This window comes from Rhinatrema bivittatum, chromosome 3 (assembly GCF_901001135.1).
Source record: "Rhinatrema bivittatum chromosome 3, aRhiBiv1.1, whole genome shotgun sequence".
Classification (NCBI taxonomy): Eukaryota; Metazoa; Chordata; class Amphibia; order Gymnophiona; family Rhinatrematidae; genus Rhinatrema; species Rhinatrema bivittatum.
This window is the reverse complement of record NC_042617.1, coordinates 213,540,181-213,560,013: the sequence shown is the minus strand read 5'-3', so window position 1 is coordinate 213,560,013 and position 19,833 is coordinate 213,540,181. Positions and strand designations below refer to the sequence as shown.

General features: G+C 48.7%; 1 protein-coding gene across 2 annotated transcripts in view; it reads right to left on the bottom strand.

The window, feature by feature from the left end:
* Positions 1–2,214: 2,214 nt before the first annotated feature.
* The window catches only part of LOC115087237 (sulfotransferase 6B1-like), a 76,369-nt gene continuing 58,750 nt past the window's right edge, over positions 2,215–19,833 (bottom strand). Inside the window, exons 5-8 of one of the 2 annotated variants that reach the window (XM_029594165.1) lie at positions 19,725–19,819; positions 15,283–15,336; positions 12,994–13,150; positions 2,215–2,605 (exon numbers count right to left, since the gene is read on the bottom strand). In XM_029594165.1, coding sequence (XP_029450025.1) covers positions 2,475–2,605; positions 12,994–13,150; positions 15,283–15,336; positions 19,725–19,819 — 437 coding nt within the window. In that variant the 3' untranslated portion in view covers positions 2,215–2,474. The remainder of the gene's footprint in view (positions 2,606–12,993; positions 13,151–15,282; positions 15,337–19,724; positions 19,820–19,833) is intronic. The other variant, XM_029594166.1, reaches the window with a different exon arrangement.

The window sequence follows — 19,833 nt, the reverse complement described above, 5'->3', positions numbered from 1 at the left end:
GCTCGGGCACCGATATGAGGGCAAGTGGCACCAGCAGCTCAACGCTCTGGAGAGTTTGAGTACCGCGGACTGTACCCTGCAGTCCATCTCCTCCTGAAAGTCCAGAGTGGCCAGGACTGGCTCTTCCTTGGGTCTCCGAGGTGGCATGGTGCCCAGCACCATTGTCGGTGGGGAATGCCTAGGACTACCGAGGGCAACGTAGGATGGGGTCTCCAATGGATGATATCACTTTGATGGTGGCACGGCAGCTGCAGGTGCCGCTCCAGAACTGGAGCTGGGCATCAACAGCGACCAGTGGTGATGTTTACGGGATTGCCCTCAATGCTCAGCCCGGTCTTTCCCCGGTGCCGAGGAAGCAGAAGACCCCGATGTCCGGGAGAGCGGTGAAATCATTGAAGACCTATCACCGTCCCCACGATTCTTGGAGGTACTAGTGAGAGGAACAGCCAGGGGAAGCGTGTCAAGATGCTCCACGCGGTCCCTCGGCATCGATGGGGCCAACAAAGGAGTAGAAGGAGTAGACTTCAAGGCCCCGAAAAGCTTCTCCTTTTTATCAAATGTCCTTTGGGGGTCATCTGATCACACAGACGGCACCCATGGACATCATGTGAAGCCCCCAGGCAGATGATATAAACTTCATGCGGCTCCGTGAGGGACATTGTCCGCGGGCACTGGGGCACCAACGAAAAGCAGCCGACGTCATGAAAAACACGCAGTGTGTGGGTCATGACTGGTGGCCACCATATAGCGAAGGGTCGGGAATCAACCGCAAAGTTGGAGGAAGGTAGAAAAAACAACCTACCTCATCGAGGAGGCACCAATGAGGAATTTGGAAAAAAAATTCAAAAACTATTGAGAAAAACAAGAAAATTGAGAGCTCCATGAACCACGAGGCAACTGCACCGTGGAAAAGAAGAAACAGAAGGGGTACCTCGCGTGGATGCCATTCGATGATGTCACCCACACGTGAGAGCTACCATCCTGCTTGTCCTAGGAGAACACATACTGCGACTGCAGGGTAAAGTAGGTGTATAATTGAGTCACACACATCCTTTTCCTTGCACACCTCCCCCCGGATAATTTTCAAAAACCCATTTACACATATAAACTGGGATTTATGCATATAAATCCTTTTGAAAATTGCCCGGGGGGGGGGAGAGGGGGTTTTGTACGTGTAAAAGTATGCACGCAACTCAGTTACGCATGAATTTTTATATTCACAAAAAAAGAGGCATTCTAGGGGGTGGAGTTGGGGGCTGAGAAATCTATTACACACATTTCTAAAAAACATTACATGTGTAAATATATACCTGGTCTATAGCAAGTGTAAATGTGTATGTAAATTTATGCGTATACTTCTGAAAATCAACATTTTGGGGTGGATTTTCAGAGCCCTGCTCGCGTAAATCCGCCCAAAACCGGGCGGATTTACGCGAGCAGGGCCCTGCGCGCCGGTGAGCCTATTTTACATAGGCTCACCGGCGCGCGCAGAACCCCGGGACTCGCGTAAGTCCCGGGGTTTTCGGAGTGGGCGTGTCGGGAGGCGTGTCGGGGGGCGTGGCCGGAGCGCGCGGCGTTGCGGGGGCGTGTCGGCAGCGTTTTGGGTACGGGGGCGTGGCTACGGCCCGGGCGGTCCGGGGGCGTGGCCGCGCCCTCCGTACCCGCCCCCAGGTCGCGGCCCGGCGCGCAGGAGTCCCGCTCGCGCGCGGGGATTTACGCCTCCCTCCGGGAGGCGTAAATCCCCCGACAAAGGTAGGATGGGGGTTTAGACAGGGCCGGGCGGGTGGGTTAGGTAGGGGAAGGGAGGGGAAGGTGAGGGGAGGGCAAAGGAAAGTTCCCTTCTAGGCCGCTCCAATTTCGGAGCGGCCTAGGAGGGAACGGGGGTAGGCTGCGCGGCTCGGCGCGCGCAGGCTATACGAAATCGATAGCCTTGCGCGCGCCGATCCAGGATTTTAGCCGATACGCGCGACTACGCGCGTATCTACTAAAATCCAGCGTACTTTTGTTTGCGCCTGGAGCGCAAACAAAAGTAGGCTATTCGCGCTCGTCTGAAAATCTACCCCTTTGTGAGTACGCCTGCCCTAATAAGCAAGCACTTTTTACTCTTACGTTAGCCCTGTGTACGCAGTTATAAAATTACCCACCCTATGTGCATGTTGCTATTTTGACAAGAATGTCTTCTTAAAATACTCAAAATGACAATTTCATTTGATATAAAGCTGATACAGTAATATTTTTTATTATATAATGAAAAATCTAAAGCTGATCCAAAAGTTTTATGAGCATAGGATCACTATAGAAATTGAAACTGAAAAATGAAACAGATTCATGCATTAAAGTGTGCTTTTATATAGCAGACATAAAATTGGAAGCTTCAGCATGTTATTAATGCAAAGAAAGATATTCAAATTCATGTGGAAAAATTGGGCCCATTTTCTGGCATGGCAGTTGCTTCAGCAATGATATTGGTACATTTAGGCCTTGCAGTAAGTATCATACTTCAGCTTTGCTCCAAGTTTAGTTTCTCCTAAGTATTCTTTAAATTTTGTATCCATTTCCTGATTCTGAGCTGGAGAGAAGTAGTTCCTCCAGTCTCCAATGACACCTGTGAACAGAAAATAAAGAATAAAAAAGATGAGCTGTTTTGTAGTCAATCCATCCTTAGAAATCATTAGTTTATCAAGCTGTCCTATATTCTTCAAAGATAAAAAGGTGCTGGGGGTGGCCTCTTGGCTTAGCAGCAGAGGAGCTTACATGAGATCTGTGTATAACTCTTTTTGGAAGGCTTTTCTGTTTTCTGAGGGTATATAAAAGAGTTTCTGGGGCTGTCTCACCTAACTTTCATTCCCTCTCAGCTTGTCCCAAAGGGCTGGGTCCATTCTGTGTGGGGAAGACTAACCTTCTTGGCCCAGGCAGTGGTGTGATCTCCCATCCTGAGTGCGTTTGTGTGTGTGTGAAATTTACTTCCTTTGGTGATGCTGCGCTGCTGGGATAGCAAATGTTGCTTACCAGTAACAAGTGTTCTCACAGGACAGCAGGATGTTAGTCCTCCCTTATGAGTGACATCACAGGATGGAGCCCAATCACAGAACACTTTTGTCAAAGTTTCTAGAACTTTGACTGGCACCTACTGGGTGTTACGCTTGGGCTCCGGTCAGGAGGCGTGAACACCACCCAGCAGGGTGGCTCCAGGTGGAGAGAGATAGGAAGCTAGAAACAGTGTCTGGTTCCAGGCTGGGTCAAGGCAGGCGGCAATAAGCAGTGTCTAGTTCAGGCTGGGTCAGAGCAGGCGGCAAGGAGCAGAGTCTAAGTTCAGGCTGGGTCAGGGCAGGCGGCAATGAGCAGAGTCTAAGTTCAGGCTGGGTCAGGGCAAGCGGCAATGAGCAGAGTCTAAGTTCAGGCTGGGTCAGGGCACAGTAAGCAGGGCAAGGCAGGTCAGAAGGCCCGTAGGCCACACACACACAGAAGGCCCGTAGGCCACACACCATAAGCGGGGCAAGGCAGGTCAGAAGGCCCGTAGGCTCCACACACACAGACAGAAGGCCCGTAGGCCACACACCATAAGCAGAGCAGGGCAGGTCAGAAGGCCCGTAGGCCACACACACACAGAAGGCCCGTAGGCCACACACCGTAAGCAGAGCAAGCAGGTCAGAAGGCCCGTAGGCCAGGTGAGAACAATGAGGAAGGAGGCCCGAAGGCCGCGCAAGGCAAGGAAAGGAAAGGCCCGAAGGCCGCGCAAGGCAAGGAAAGGCCCGAAGGCCGCGCAAGGCTAGAGCAGGGAGCCCAGGTGAGCTCGATGCCGAAGCACCGAGGCAACTGTCAGGCAGGGTTATAAGGACACACCCAGAGCACAGAGTGGACAGATAAGATGGACTGGGCCTGTCCGGAAAGCCAGCACTAGAGGGACCCCTGGTGGTGAGGCGGTTGCACTGCAGCCAAAACTGTAACACTGGGCATGCCCAGCATGGCACTAAACCTGCAGCCAGCAGGGGTCCCCCTTCAGTCTTGTTTAAAGCTACAGGAAGTGCCAAAAAATAAAATAAGAAAACGTAACTAAACCAACTCTGCGGGGTGGCGAGCGGGTTTCGTGAGGACTAACATCCTGCTGTCCTGTGAGAACACCTGTTACAGGTAAGCAACATTTGCTTTCTCACAGGACAAGCAGGATGGTAGTCCTCACATATGAGTGAGTACTGAGAAATGTCCCAAATGTACCCAAGATGTGCAATAGGCACAAGGACTGGGGTGGAATTTGGTAGAGGGCATCCTGAACCCTAACGGGCAGGTGGAAGGGTGTTGGTACATCAAGTTGCAAAAAGGTTGCGCAAGACAGACTAGCCGAAGATGGAATCTTGTCTTCCAGCCTTGTCTAAGCAATAATGGGCTGTAAAGGTATGGAGAGAACTCCAGGTAGCAGCCCTGCAAATGTCAGGAAGCGGCACCGAGCGTAGGTGTGCTACTGAACTCGCATGGCCCTCACAAAGTGTGCTTTAACATGGTTTTGAAGTGGAATGACTGCTTGCTGATAGCAAAAGGAAATGCAGTCCGCTAACCAGGAGGAGAGAGTCTGCTTACCTACAAGTTGACCCAATTTGATGGAATGGAAAGAAACAATTGAGTGCTTTTCCTGTGGGCAGCTGTACGGTCTAGATAGGACTCTAGAGCATGTTTACAGTCAAGGGTATGCAGAGCCTGTTCTCCCGGATTAGAATGGGGCCTGGGAAAGAAGGTGGGTAGTATAATGGATTGATTGATTATGAAACTCCGATACTACCTTAGGTAAAAACTTAGGGTGAGTGCGGAGTACTACCCGATCGTGCAGAAGTTTAGTGTAAGGCGGATAGGTAACTAGGGCCTGTAACTCACTAACTCTGCGCGTGAATGTGGTTGCCAGAAGAAAAATCACTTTCCATGTGAGATAGCGAAGATCGCAGGATTGGAGAGGCTCGAATGGAGGTTTCATGAGCCGACCCAAAACCAGGTTGAGGTCCCAAGAAGGGGCTGGAGGGCACAGTGGAAGTTTGAGGTGGAGCAAGCCCTTCAAAAAGCGTGTGACAAGGGGTTATACTGAAATGGGTACATCCCCAACACCTTTATGGAAGGCGGCTACCGCACTGACATGCATCCTGATGGAGGAAGTTTTTAGACCTGACTCTGATAAGTGCCAGAGATAGTCCAGAAACTTCGCAGTGGAACAGGTAAAAGGATCAAGTGACAGTGAGGAACACCATGACTTAAACCTGTTCCATTTGTAAAGATAAGATTTTCTCGTGGAAAGGGCCTCCACCCATATCTGTGCCGCTTCCTGACACAGTAGGTAGGAGCCCGTCCCTCCTTGCTTGTTGATGTACCACATGGCCACCTGGTTGTCCGTCTGGATCAGGGTGACCTGGTTGGACAGGCGATCCCGAAACACCCTGAGAGAATATCTGATTGCTCATATCTCCTGGAAATTGATTTGGTGTTTGGCTTCTTCTGGAGACCAAGCTCCTTGGGTTTGCAAATTGGCGACATGGCTCCCCAGCCGAGATTGGAAGCATCGGTGGTAAGAGTTATTTGAGGATCTGGAGCCTGGAAGGGTAGGCCTTGGAAGATATTGATCTGATTTTTCCACCAAGCTAAAGACTGACAAAGTGGGTCGGTGATGTGGACAACGGTCGATAGTGGTTGAACGGATTGAGTCCATTGTGAACTTAGAGTCCACTGCATGATTCTCATGGCCAAGCGGGCCATTGGGGTAACCTGTACTGAGGATGCCAAGTGTCCCAGCAGGATGAGGAAGTTTCGTGCAGTTGAACAGTGTTGAAACTGTAGCTGGTGTGCGAGAGAAATGAGTGAGAGCTCGCTGTCGAGGCAGAAAAGTTTGAGATGGGACTAAGCAGGATTTTGCGTAGTTGACGAGAAATCCTAGTGAAATCAGAGTGTGTAAGGTAAGATGTAGGGACGACAGAGCAGCTTGCTGAGTGGGAGCCCTGATCAACCAATCGTCAAGATAGGGGTAGACGTGGACACCTTGAGTCCAGGGGAAGGCTGCTACTACTACGAGATACTTGGTGAAAACTCGTGGAGCAGATGCTAGGCCGAATGGGAGCACTCGCTACTGATAGTGGTTGGAGCCTACCAGAAATCTCAGAAATCTGCGATGAGATGGAGTTATCACAATGTGTGTGTATGCGTCCTGGAGGTCTAGAGAGCAGAGCCAGTCTCCTCTTTGCAGAAGAGGAAGGAGGGAACCCAAGGTTACCATCTTGAACTTTTCTCGTTGGAGGTACTTGTTGAGGGCACGCAGGTCCAGAATTGGACGAACACCGCCTGATTTTTTGGGGATTAGGAAGTACCGGGAATAGAATCCTAGGCCCTGTTGGGAGTAGGGCACTGGTTCGTTTGCTCTGGATTGAAGGAGTAGGGAGACTTCCTGATCTAGGGGTAGTGAATGGTCTAATGTTCCCCATGTCAGCCGAAGTGGGGAGTCCAGTGGGATGGAGAGAAAGTTCAGGTGATAACCTTGAGAGATTATGGCAAGGACCCACTGGTCCGAGGTGATTGTGTGCCAAATGTTGTTGAAATGGCACAATCGACCTCCTACCGGTATCTATGGCAGTGGAAGCTGGCTGCTGCTGCTCTCTATGCAGGAGTCAAAAACTGGAAGCAGGGCTTGGCTGAGGAGCTGCTTGCGGCTTTTGTTTACGAGGTTGACAAGACTGGGCCTTTTGGAAAGGCCTCGTAGAACGACCTCTAGACAGTGGTGGATAGGGCTTCTTTGGACGGAAGAATGACTTTTTGGTGTCCTTCCTAAATGGTTGTTTAGTCAAATATTCAGAAGGCATCAGAGAGAGTTGGCGAAGGGTCTCATGATGCTCCTTGAGTTTTGCCACCATCTGCTGGATCTGTTCACCAGATTGTCTCCAATGCAAGGCAGATCGGACAATCTGTCTTGTACTTCAGGGCGCAAGTCCGAAGACTTAAGCCAGGCCCATATTCTTGCAGAAATAGCAGCTGCCAAAACCCTGGAAGCAGTGTCGAAGATGTCATAAGAGGACCTTATTTCATGTTTCCCCACTTCAAAACCTTTGTGAATCAGGGTTTGTAGCTGTTCCTGGAATTGCTGAGGCAGGGACTCTGCAAAGTCCTGTATCTGCTTGAATAAGACCTTATTATACTGGGTCATATAAAGCTGGTAAGAGGTGATCCGAGAGATGAGCATAGATCCATGGAAGACACGTCGGCCAATGGCATCCAGGAATTTCTGCTCCTTGCCTGGAGGGAAGGAAGAGTGGGGCTTTGAGCGTCGTGCCCTCTTTTGGGCAAACTCTACTACCATGGATTGGTGATCCAGTTGAGGTTTTTGGAACCCTGGAGCTGACTGCACCAAGTAAGTGGTATCTGCTTTTCGGTTGACTGGAGCTACCGAACCAAGGTGTTCCCAATTCTTTTTGAGAAGATCCAAAAGAACCTAATGGATAGGGATGGAGGTTATTTCCTTGGGAGCATCCAGGAATTGTAACAGCTTCATCATCTGGTGTCTGTCATCTTGCTCAGTCTGTAATTGGAAGGGAACCAACTCAGACATTTCCTTCACATTTATGAAGGACAAGTCCTCCGGAGGAGAACACTTCCTGCTTTCAGTAGGAGAGGGTGGTGATGGTAAATCATCGGTGTCTGGGGAGGAATCGTCAATCCAGGTGTCATAGGGATCAGTTCCTGTCCTTCTAGGAACCTGAGAGGGACGGGACGAAGGTATTCCTGAAGGTCCCGGTCTAGGCTCTGAAGGCATCGAGGGAAGTACTGGAGGCACCGATGCAGGCATTGAGGGCACCGATGGATGGATTGGTGAAGCCGATGGATGGATCGGTGAAGCCGATGGCCGCATCGGCATCAATGGTTGAGGCATCGGCAGGACTCCCGATGGAGGAAGACGGAACAGTGTTTCTCCTCCCAATGACAGAGCAATTGGAGAAGGCATCAGAGCCATCGATGACCCCGGATCCATTGGTGGAAAAGCGGCTAGAAGCGCTTCCATCTTTGAGAGCAGCGTTCCACAATCGACACCGGTTTTGGCGTCGGAGGAACCTGGAATCTGTGCATCGCCTTATCGATGGCCTCCTGAACCATCTGCTCCAGCTCTTCCCGGAGACCTGGAGCAATCAGCCCCGGCTCCGGAAGGGAAGAAGGAGGCAGAGGCATAGCTGGAGGGACCACCGTTAAAGGCGGAATCGCGGCTCCCAACACCCATCCGGGTGAGGGTTGCCTCGGTGACCCGGTCTCAGAAAGGGTCGATGCCTTTTCTGCACGGAGTTTCTTCGATGGTGGCTTGGACGATGGCAAGGTCGATGACTTTCCTTCATCGATGGTCCGAGGCTTTCGGTGTCGATGCTGATGTTTCTCTCTACGATCCCCTCGGTCCTGAGGGGGGGGAGTAGAGGTAGTCGATGGCGGGGAGGTTGTCAACGCCGGACGGTCACCAGTCAGTGCCCAATGCTGGCGTGAAGTGGATGGCATCGGAGTTTGAGAATGGAAGAGAAGTTCCATTTTCTCCATTCTGGCTTTGCGACCTTTTGGTGTCATTAAGGCACATTTGGTGCAAGTCAGGACATCATGCTCACACCCAAGGCACATTACACAGACTTTATGGGGGTCTATTATGGACATGGTGCAAGCGCAGTCAGGGCACCAACGGAACCCCGACACCATTGAAAAATTGAGCCGTGGTGCAGTCGACAGCCAGTAGGCCGCGAGGGCCAAACTCGAGGGGAATCGACCGGAACCGGGTAAAAAACTTATTGGAGTACCGCGGAAGCAAAAATTCGAGAGGGGGACCCCTGTGGGGTATGAAAGTTTTCAGTAATTCCGTGAGGAAAGTTCCTGTCAGGAATCTCTGTGGAGTTGCAGGTTTAGTGCCATGCTGGGCATGCCCAGTAGGTGCCAGTCAAAGTTCTAGAAACTTTGACAAAAGTGTTCCATGATTGGGCTCCATCCTGTGATATCACCCATATGTGAGGACTACCATCCTGCTTGTCCTGTGAGAAAAAACAGGACACAGTGTTGGGTGTTTGAAATAAATTTACTGATGATTCTTCAAAACTGAAATCAATGTCCAAATAATTAAGTAACTGTCTGTTACAAATGTGCTCTCACTGGGGTATTTACAAGTTAGACTCTTCTTCCTCCTGTGTATGTGTCTTCAGTACCAGATCCTGTGTCTTCCCTGCTTTATGCCTCAGGGAGTGAGCTGATAAAATCCCAATTTGGCAGGGAAATGCGTATGTGTGTTGAGGATCCCCCCCAAGTCTCAAAATCATACCCGAGGTCCCTTGAATACGATTTTTCCCTAACTTGTGTCATGTGTCCCAAGGGTGGAGATCCAGTTGTGGGTCTCCAAAAGTCCTGTCTCCTCTGCTGTTTGGACTTCTCCTGGTGTCACCTTTTTGGGGGAAAGATCTGTACTAAAAAAATAGGCTAATATAGCCCACTTGCAACCGTGAAGGGGTGGGGGGTGGTATTAAACCTTCTCACATCCCAGTGACTCCTTGCCTTGAGTCCAAAAGACAAGGCAAGGAGTCACTGCTGCACTTCCACTTGAGGAGAAATGGTACCACAGGTGGTCTTCCTCCACCTGGCTATGGATTTTGGTCTTGTCCCTCACTCAAGCAGGGTTAGAGTCTTACGCAGGTAAACTCAGGAACAACTGCCCCAAAGTCTCTCTTGCAGCTAGAGGTAGACCCGGACAGGCAAGGGGTGCACTGCAGAGATCCACTGAAACAAATCCTTCAGCTTCCTAAACTGGCTTCTTACTCTCCAGAAACCAACTCAAAATGACCATACTCTCCAAGCTACTAGCTCCCCCCCCCCCCCCCCAAGTCAATTAAGGAGTTCTCATTCACAGCGAACCTCAAGGCGAGGTGCTGCAAGGGAATGGTTTCTCCCACTAATGTGCAAATACCTAGGGCAGGGATCTAAGGCCATCTACTAGAGATCTGGGGGTCTCTACCTGTATTTGGAGCTATCAGATATAGGGGTATTACAGGCCCTGGGACTCTAGGGCAAGGGTGGGCAAGCTTTTTTCAACTTGGACCTCATCACTGTTTGTACCAGGGGCTGTAGGGAAGGGATTCTCCTTGGAACTCCTATGTCAGATACAGTCCTGTCACTCTCTCTCACACTCACTCTTCCTCTCTCTCACACACTCCCCTCTTCCACTTGCAACCTTACCCTAGAATGCCTGTTCTGCATCAGTGGGGCCATAAAAGAATTGATTGTCTCTTCAGGGCAGGGTCCTTGGTTAGCTCTTCTATCCAATTCTTTCTCCAAGGTATGGATTCTTTTTATAGGGGTAAAGAGTTTTCAGGGCCCAGTGCAGGGGTTACTTAACTTCCTTCTGGTTGTCCCTGGGGGAAGACTAATTTCTCTTCACTGTGTATACTATGTGCCCAAATAAATACATTGGACACACTGGGGTAGATTTTATAAATGTACGCACGGGCGTACTTTTGTTCGTGCACCAGGCGCGAACAAAAGTACGCTGGATTTTATAAGATACGCACGTAGCCGCGCGTATCTTATAAAATCCGGGGTCGGCGCACACAAGGGGGTGCACATTTGTGCAACCTGCGCGCGCCGAGCCCAGCACGCACTGCCTGTTCCCTCCAAGGCCGCTCTGAAATCGGAGCGGCCTCGGAGGGAACTTTCCTTCCGCCTCCCCTCCCTTCCCCTACCTAACCCACCCCCCGGCCCTATCTAAACCCCCCCTACCTTTGTTGGCAGATTTACGCCTGCGGAAAGCAGGCATAAATCTGCGCGCGCCAGCAGGCTGCTGGCGCGCCATCACCCGACCCGGGGGCTGGTCCGGAGGCCTCGACCATGCCCCCGGGCCGGCGCCACACCCCCCAGGCCCGCCCCCGAAATGCCGCGGCATGCCCCCTGACAAGCCCCCGACATGCCCCTCCATGCAAGCCTCGGGACTTACGCGCGCCGCCAAGCCTATGCAAAAATAGGCTCGGCGCGCGCAGGGGGGGTTTGGGGTAGGTTTTCGGGGGGTACGCGCGTACCCCTTTTAAAACCCCTTTAATTTTTAGTGTCCAAAATTAAAATCTTTATAGTTAACATAGTTGCAAATAGCACAATAAATGTTTCCAGGACCACACTTTCTCTCTTTGGTTAGTCTTTACCTCTATCTGTACAGGAATCTTTCAAACAGATTAGGTGAATTGGAGGTCCCAGTGGACAGGGTAACACTTAAGCTGGTTAGGAAAACCCCTTCTAAAGATGGCCAAAAAATGTAACCTTGCCCAGAGAGTTCAATTCTCTCTCTCCCCAGGGTGAAAATGCCAGATGGGTGTCCTTGAAGATGTAGATAGTCTTTTACTCAAACTTAGTAGCTCTTCAGAATCTTTAGTCTGTTTACTTTCCGTGTTCTTTCCCTGTGGATATCCCACTGGAGTGGGATCTGATGTCCAAATATCAGCTTGGGCTGTTTATCCACTCCAGGAAGGAGGGCAAAATACTTCCTCCATTACAATTAACCAAAGTCCTTTGTCTCCAAAAAATACTAACACTGGAGTTGTTCCTTGTCGCGGGTCATCAATTCTAGGGCAGGTCATCCCTATCCCTGGGTGTCCTGAATCCAGGAAAGGCCCAGGTGTCCAGCAAGGCTCCTATTATGTAAAAGTCCAAATTCCAAAATATTCCCAGGACAACCACTCTGTACCTTGGGAGAAGAGTACAGCAGTGGAGCCCTCCACCCATCCCGAAGGATCCCAGGCAGAATGGTACCCAGGTTTCCAGGTAGGCCAAAAGTACAACTGTGGCAAAAATCTCCAACCTTCTTCCAGAATTGCAATTTATACTGCTCCCCCCCCCCCCCCCCCAGCTCTGTAGAAAGCTACTAAATAACTTCACAGGAGGAAAATGTCCATCTCAGCACCCTCAATAGGATGGGCTGTATTGCATGGATTCTCTCCTACGTTTCTATTTCACTAACTGCACTAATGGCATATCCCAGGGCTTAATGGTAACTGAAAATGGCCCCCAGTTACACACTTACATCCTCTCTTCCTCTCTCACTCCCCTCTTCCACTCATTCACCTTAACACCTTTTCTGCTCTATAGCCACTGGCAGTAGTCCATTCAGGGCCCGTTTCTTACCTGTCTTTGCTGCCCCTCCATTCCCCTTCCTAGGAAGCCAGGCTGCTGCCCCTTTAAGGACATGCAAAGCCTTCATCACCACCTTCTTATTCCAAAGAAGCTGCATCATTCAGGTGGAGGGACCCACAGCAACTCGCTACAGCTCAGCTTGGGACGAGGAGAAAGAGGCTGCATTGAGTGAGCTTCCGCCACTCCCCCTCTGCCCTGCAGCTTGTTTCCTCATTGGCTGCTGGTCCCCATCGCTCAGCCTCAGTGTCCTCTTCCGCTTTCACATCTGGCAGGATGGAGTCTACCTGGGGCCTGTTTTTCTTTCACTCTGCCAGCAGCCTTGGGCCCAAGTCAGAATGGGATCCACTGGGGGCCTCTTCAACTCTGATGGGTGTAAGTGACTGGCACCCGACAACAATCTCCATTTGCCTGACGTGTGAGATATCAGGCAAGCACATTGAAAATGGCATCGGTGGTCTGGAGATAGGAAAGCTGAGGATACAGGTAGCCCATAAAAAATGTAGTGAGGGACTGCTTCCAATCTGCAAGCTGTAGATTGCCCAGCCTACTCTAGCAGGACAACTGCCATTGTAGGATCTGAGGAAGGAGGAGGGGAAAAGGCCAAAAATAGCAAAAAAAGACACCTAAAAGTTTATTTTTCTCTTTACTTTGGTTGTAATTTGCTAGCAAATGTCCTCTTTAAGAAAATGGAAATTCTTAAATCAGTTCCAAACATTTGCAATTACAAGGTGGTAGATGCCAATGTCAGTGGAATTTTTTCTCCCTGATTGACTTGGGATATCTTCCTGCTCAGCAGTTTGAGAGGGAGAAACTGATATTTATGACTGCAGTCTGAAATTTTACCTTTTCGGAAGAGGGCTTGTGCAAATTGACTATGAGTCCCCTGGTAGTTCACTTTCATATTTTGAAAAGTGCTCTGGTCTGCAATTGCCTGAATCTGCTTCTGATTCAGCGGAAACCCAAGGAACTCCGCTATCTGCTTCACTCCTGCCACCAGATTCTGAAAACACAAAGTCACAGCTAAAACTTTATGTAAAGGACATATTTCTGCATGATAATGCCACTCCTCTCTGTCTTGGAGGAATGACAGCTCTGCCATTCTGACTGTGCTTGAATGCATTCTCATTTTATAAAGACCCTCAGAACAGAAAGGGGCAAATTTATCAAAGTTTTGATCTAATATAAAAATTGTTGCAGGAAGTATTCCAATATTTTCAATAGGAAAAACAGTAGTACAAAACTGGAACAATATTTGCTCTGGAGTTAAAATGTTCATTTTTTTAAATGTTATATTGTTTATGAAAGACAGTATTTAGATTTGTATTTATTGACAGATTTATTTATATTAAAGACAGGTTTTTTTTCATGATTTTATTGCTCATGACAATAGTGAACTATCAGCACTAAAAACATTTGTTCATCCGCAGAACAGGTTCCCCATGTTGCTCTGCCAATGTATCTCAATGCTACTTTGGAAGGACTTCTAGAGGTGAGAGGGTAATTTAGCCTACAGGCCTGTCTAGTCCTTATTTTCCCTGCTGAGAATGCCAACAATGGTGCCAAGTAGTGCCATATTATGGGGGTCAAGGTCTGCTTTTGGGGTGTGGGACCTGTGTGGCTGCCACTCTACCAGTACTCTTCTCCTTTCTATGCCCTTCCATATCATGGCTAATGCTCCTTCTCCATGTGGCAAGTGGATGTAATGGGGAAGAAGTAGACATAGCCCTTGCTGCAAAACGTGGGAGATGAACGGATGGAATTGGAGCAGAGTCTGCACTAAGCCGCTGCACTGAGGAAGCCACAGCTGGCCAAGAAGAAAGCATGTTTAGACAATGCCACTACCAAAGGACGGAGATTCAGAAGCACTGCGCTGAGTTGTCACGTAGGATGAGGGAGGCTTCTGTCTCCGGTGGTGGGTAAAGGATCGGCCTGCTGGGAATGAAGAGGAGAGATAAAGGGAGATGCTGTTAGAAAGGGGGGTACAAGAAGAGATTGCTGGTGGGGAAAGACGGGATGCTGGGCACTGTGGCAGGGGAAAAAGGAGCGGAAGGATACTAGCACTAGTGTGAAACAAGAAAGGGGGATGCTGGTCAAAGAGAAGAGAGATAGGGATGATTGGCACTGGGAAAGGAAGAATGAGAAAAGGAGATGCTGGGCACTGTGGGCAGGAAAGAGGGGGTAGTGGGATGCTCATGTTGAACAGAGGATGGGGAGAGAAGGAGATGCATACTCAGAGAAGGAAGAAATAGGGGATGCTGGATACTGGGGGTTGTTGGGTACTGGGATGAGAGAGAGGGGATTAGGTGGATACTGGAGCTGTGCAGAGGGGGTGGAAGGAGGAGATGCTGAGCAGAGGGGGGATTCTGGGCACTGTGAAGTGGATAAGAGAGGGATGCTGAACACTGTTGACAAGGGGTATGAGGGGATCCATAATACTGATGCTGGGTCAAGGATAGGAGTGACAGATGGATGCTAGGCAGAGGGATGCTGAGCACTCTAGGGAAGGGAAGAATGAGAAGGGGATGCAGGCAACTGGATGAAGGAAAGAGGGTTGGAGGATACTAGTGCTGGGCAGGGAGGGAGAGAGGGGGATGCTGAGCAGTGTGAGTTGGGGAAAGAGAAAAGAGATTGTGGGGATAATAGTGTTGGGCAGAGGGTGGGGTGAGAGATGAAGCATGTTGCTGGGCGAGGGGAGAGAGGGAAGCTGAGTGTGAGACAGTTGAATGCAGCTGGGCCAAGGGTTGGGGAGAGAAGGGGATACTGGGCAGGGAGAGAGATGGATGCTGATGGAGAAGGGGGGAGGCATGCTGTTGGATAGGTGGGAGAAAGGAGATGCTAGGTGGGGGGGGGGGAATAGAGAGAGATGGGGATGGATGCTACTGAGTATAGGGTGGAAGAGCGAAAGGTTTGATACTGGGCAGGGAGAGAGAGAGAGAAGGGGATACTGAGCCAGAATCACTTCCATAACCAAAGGTAGAAACACTGATTTGAAGTTGTTGCTGATTTAAGCCCCCCCCCCCTTTGTGGCGTGACTACACTGCCGCTGTCCAGTGGATAAAGGTTGGTAAGTTGTTTTTAAAATGGTCTTAATTGGGAGTCACTATTCACAAATGGTGAGATTACGAGGCATACCCTTCCTTTCCATCGGTTCAAGACTAAGAGGAATAATTCCCACCGAAACAGTCCCTTGGAGGTAAAGAGCAAAGGCAGAGTTAATAGATGCAAATGAAAAGAAACCACCATTTAATTTCTTTTTACTTTTATAGTTCAATTAAACAATGTTCCTTACACAATCAATATATAAAAAAAAAACCCCTAATAACAATATTAAGTCTTTTTCAGGTAATCAGGATTACAGAGCCAGCTCTATCAATTGCAAGAATTCTTATCAGATAAGTATTTTTTATGCATATATCAACTTTATAACAGTTAATAACATTTACTGTATGCTTATCAAAGTATTAACTCTAAGAATTGAATCTTTGTATTTTTATGTTTTTCAGGCAGCGGTGATATGTAACCTTCTGCACTTCATTCTGAAATTACAGATAAGTGTATAATGAATTGTTTTTCTTTTCTGTTTTCTGTCTGTTTCTGGCCCTGTATTGTCTCTTTTCTTTCTCTGTGTTTATTTTTTTTCTATGCCATTTTCTTCTTCCCTCAGTCTTTGTCTTTTGTAATGTAGCTAAGAACGGTGTTGGTGTGTGTACACACTTAGCTATAATGCTGCTTCTTTGATCTTCTTCTATCTTTTCCCTACTTCCTATCTTTCAACAAAATCAAAAAAAGAGAATCTGACTCCCTTCACCATCCAATCTTCCGCAGACTAATGTATGAAATGTTCCCTCAGGTATGTCTTTGACATCTTACTGAAAAAATGTCACTATCTAATTTCAAAATAAAACAATAATTAATTTAGCCATATCTATTGAGAAAGAACAGTGAAGTACTATGGCTATTACTGCCCTCATTCACCCTTAAATTTGCACAGTGTTTTTTTTTTTAATTAGCTATTTCTTGTAGCCTATTTAAGTGTTCTGAGCAAGGTTGTTACTATCTATCCTCTTTCATCAACCTTAACAGCTATTGCTGACTGCAAGGAGGAAATAAAATGTTTCACGCCTCTCTTAGTGGTGAACAAATGATCAGAGTCAGTGACATACATAGCTTGGCATTTTTGGTACTTGTAACAGTTATTTCCACTCAAAATCTCAGTTACCCTCTATTTCATTTAAGCTGTCTTTAATCAACATGGAACAGAATCAGTAATACTTTTAACTAGACTTTCCCTCACATTACCTTGCTTAAATTATACAAATATACCATTTATAAACTCTTATGTATGTGATTTCACTATTCTTTCTCCTTAAATTACCATATTTTTCATTCCATAAGACGCACCTGAGCATAAGACGCACCTAGGATTCAGAGCAGGAAAATTTAAAAACATAATAATAATGGTGTGCTAAACCGGCTCTGCTCCTGGGCATCTGTGCGTCTTATGGAGCAAATTAGGGGAGGGCATAAAATGGTTTTTTTTGTCCCCATTTCCCATCCCAACCCTTTAAATTTAATTAACTACAACCCCCCACCCTCCTGACCCCCCCAAGACTTGCCAAAAGTCCCTGGTGGTCCAGCGGGGGTCCGGGAGTGATCTCCTGCACTTGGGCCGTCGGCTGCCAGTATTCAAAATGGCACCGATAGCCTTTGCCCTTACTATGTTACCGGTGTCATTGGTCAGCCCCTGTCACATGGTATGAACACAAGATGGCGCCGGCTTTGACCCTTGCTTTTTTGGACCTCGCTCAGGACTGATTACCAGCTTTGACCCTTGCTACGTTTGGACCACGCTCAGGACTGATTACCTCCTTTGACCCTTGCTACGTTTGGACCTCGCTCAAGACTGATTACCGGCTTTGACCCTTGCTTTGTTGGAACTTCACTCAGGACTGATTACTGGTTTTGACCCTTGCTATGTTTGGACCTCGCTCAGGACTGATTACTGGCTTTGACCCTTACTTTGTTGGAACTATGCTCAGGACTGATTCCTGTTCTTGGCTCTCACTCCACTGCACCTCGACTAGCTCTGCCACTTGCCCTGACTCCAGCCTGTTCCCAACTATGCCTTCGGTATCTCCCTGCACTTGGCCCTCTCAGGGTCCGGCCTTCTGCAAGGACGTCACCTGCTCTTGTTCCTGGCCCATCCTTGGCGCCCGGGTGTCTAGATCCCTGCCTCATCCGGACCTGCTTTGGTCCTTCCGATACCTCTGCTGGTCCCTGGCTACCTGCTACAACATCCACTGGGAGTCATCTGACGGAGGCCCGCCTAAGACCAGCCGGCCCCGGCACCCAAGGGCTCAACCTGCGGGGAACATGGGCTGGTATTGGTGAAGCTCCAGTCGGCCTCCATCTCCTAGTATGCTCCACCTCCCGACAGTGGGGACCCCTGGGGCTTGTCCTACGAGTTGTGTCAATCCCACCTCAGGCCAAGCGTCCACCACCAGCGCAACAGTTTCCCTTTTGAATGTTTAGTGATAGAAGCTGAAGATTTACTTATTGTCCCCCTTCCATTCACTCAAATTTGATCATTTTATGATCACTATTGCCATATGGCACCACCACCATTACCTCTTACCAAAGCCGGTATTCCACTAAGAATTAGATCTAAAATACCTCCCTCTCTCTCATCAGTTCCTGAAACATTTGCTCCATGAAACAGTCATTTATTCCATCCAGAAAATGTATCTCTCTAGAATGTTCTGAAGTTACATTTACACAGTCAGTATTGGGGTAATAGAAATCTCCCATTACTACTGCACTGTCAAATTGGTTAACTTCACAAATCTTTCTTAGCATTTCATCATCCATCTTATTTTGGCCAGGTGGACAGTAATTGCTATACTGTTCCCCAACATGTTTGGTATTTCTACCCATAAAGATTCTACTGTGCATTTAGTCTCTTGCAGGATCTTTATCCTGTTGGACTCTATACCATCCTGGACATAAAATGTCCATCCCTCCTGCCTCTCCCCCACTGTTGATCCTCCCTATCATTGCGATATAATTTGTACTCTGGTATAGCACTATCCCTTTGGTTATACTCCTTCCACCGGGTCTCTGGGTTGCCAATTATATCTATCTCATTGTTTACTGCTTTTACACTCTAACTCTCCCATCTTACTTATTAGACTTCTAGCATTGGCATACAGACATTTCAAAGTGTGTGTTTTGTTTGTATTAACAACCCGTTTTTCAGTTGACAGGGATCATTTGGAATCTTTTAGCTCAGATGAGTCTTATAGGCACATGGATTACTTTTGCTTTTATTGGAACCTTTCTATTGTGATGACTTAACTCTCCTGTTTCATTAGTATCCTTTGAAGATACCTCACTCCGAAGCATGCGCTGCTGAGCAACTGTTAGCTTTTCCCCTTGTTCTAGTTTAAAAGCTGCTCTATCACCTTTTAAAGGTTAGCGCCAGCAGCCTGGTTCCACCCTGGTTAAGTCAGAGCATATCCTTTAGAAAAGACTCCCCTTTACCCAAAAAATTGCCCAGTTCCTTACAAAACTGAATCCCTCTTCCCTGTACCATTGTCTCAACCATGCATTGAGACTCTGGAGCTCTGGTCTGCCTCGGGGGACCTGTTCGTGGAACAGGGAGCATTTCAGAGAATGCTAACCTGGAGGTTCCGGATGTCAGCTTTCTACCTAAAAGCCTAAATTTGGCTTCCAGAATCTCCCTTCCACATTTTCCTATGTTGTTGGTGCCGGCTCCTCCCCAGCATTGTCTAAAATCCTATCTAGGTGCCTTGTGAGGTCCGTTACCTTTGCACCAGGCAGCAGGGCCGGTGCAAGGGGATTGGGCGCCCTAGGCAATTTCAGCCTTGCACCGCCCTCGTCCCGGTTGCAGCTCTGACTCCTCCCCTCCAAACAAAAACTCACCTGGTGGTCCAGTGGGGGCCCGGGAGCGATCTGCCGCTCCCAGGGCCTCGGCTGCCACAAATCAAAATGGCGCCGGTGCCCTTCGGCCCCTACCATGTGACAGGGGCTACCGGTGCCATTGGTTGGCCCCTATCACATGGTAGGGACTAAAGGGCACCGGCGCCATTTTGGTTAGTGGCAGCTGAGGGCTCGGGAGCAGCAGATCACTCCTGGGCTGTCCGCTGGACCAACAGGGGATGTTGGGAGGGTGCCACGGGGGGGGGGGGGGGGGGGGGGGAGGCAGGGCGCTGCAGTAGGCAGCAGAATTTTGAGAGGGCTCTTTATGCCCTTTCAAAATTCTGCCGCCTAGCACGGCGCCCCCTACCACTCGGCACCCTAGGCACAAGCCTAGCTCACCTAGTGGTTCCTCCGGCCCTGCCAGGCAGGCAAGTTAGCAGACAATCCTCATGTCCATCAGCCACCCAGCTATCTACATTCTTAATAATCGAAGGAAAAGGCTCTTTCATCATATTTGCAGTGTCTGATAAGTAATTTTTTCTTTAAGCAAAACATTTCTACATTTTCAACTTGAAATTTACCAGGCATAAAGCCAAACAAATAAAACAGCAGAATGCAATATTCTTAGCCCTCACCTCTTTTAGGTCTTCATAGGTTATGATCATAACATCTTCATCATCCAGGTGTTTGTTCCAGGTGAGCAACGATTCAAAATAAGAGCCCCAGCAGACTATGATCAACAAG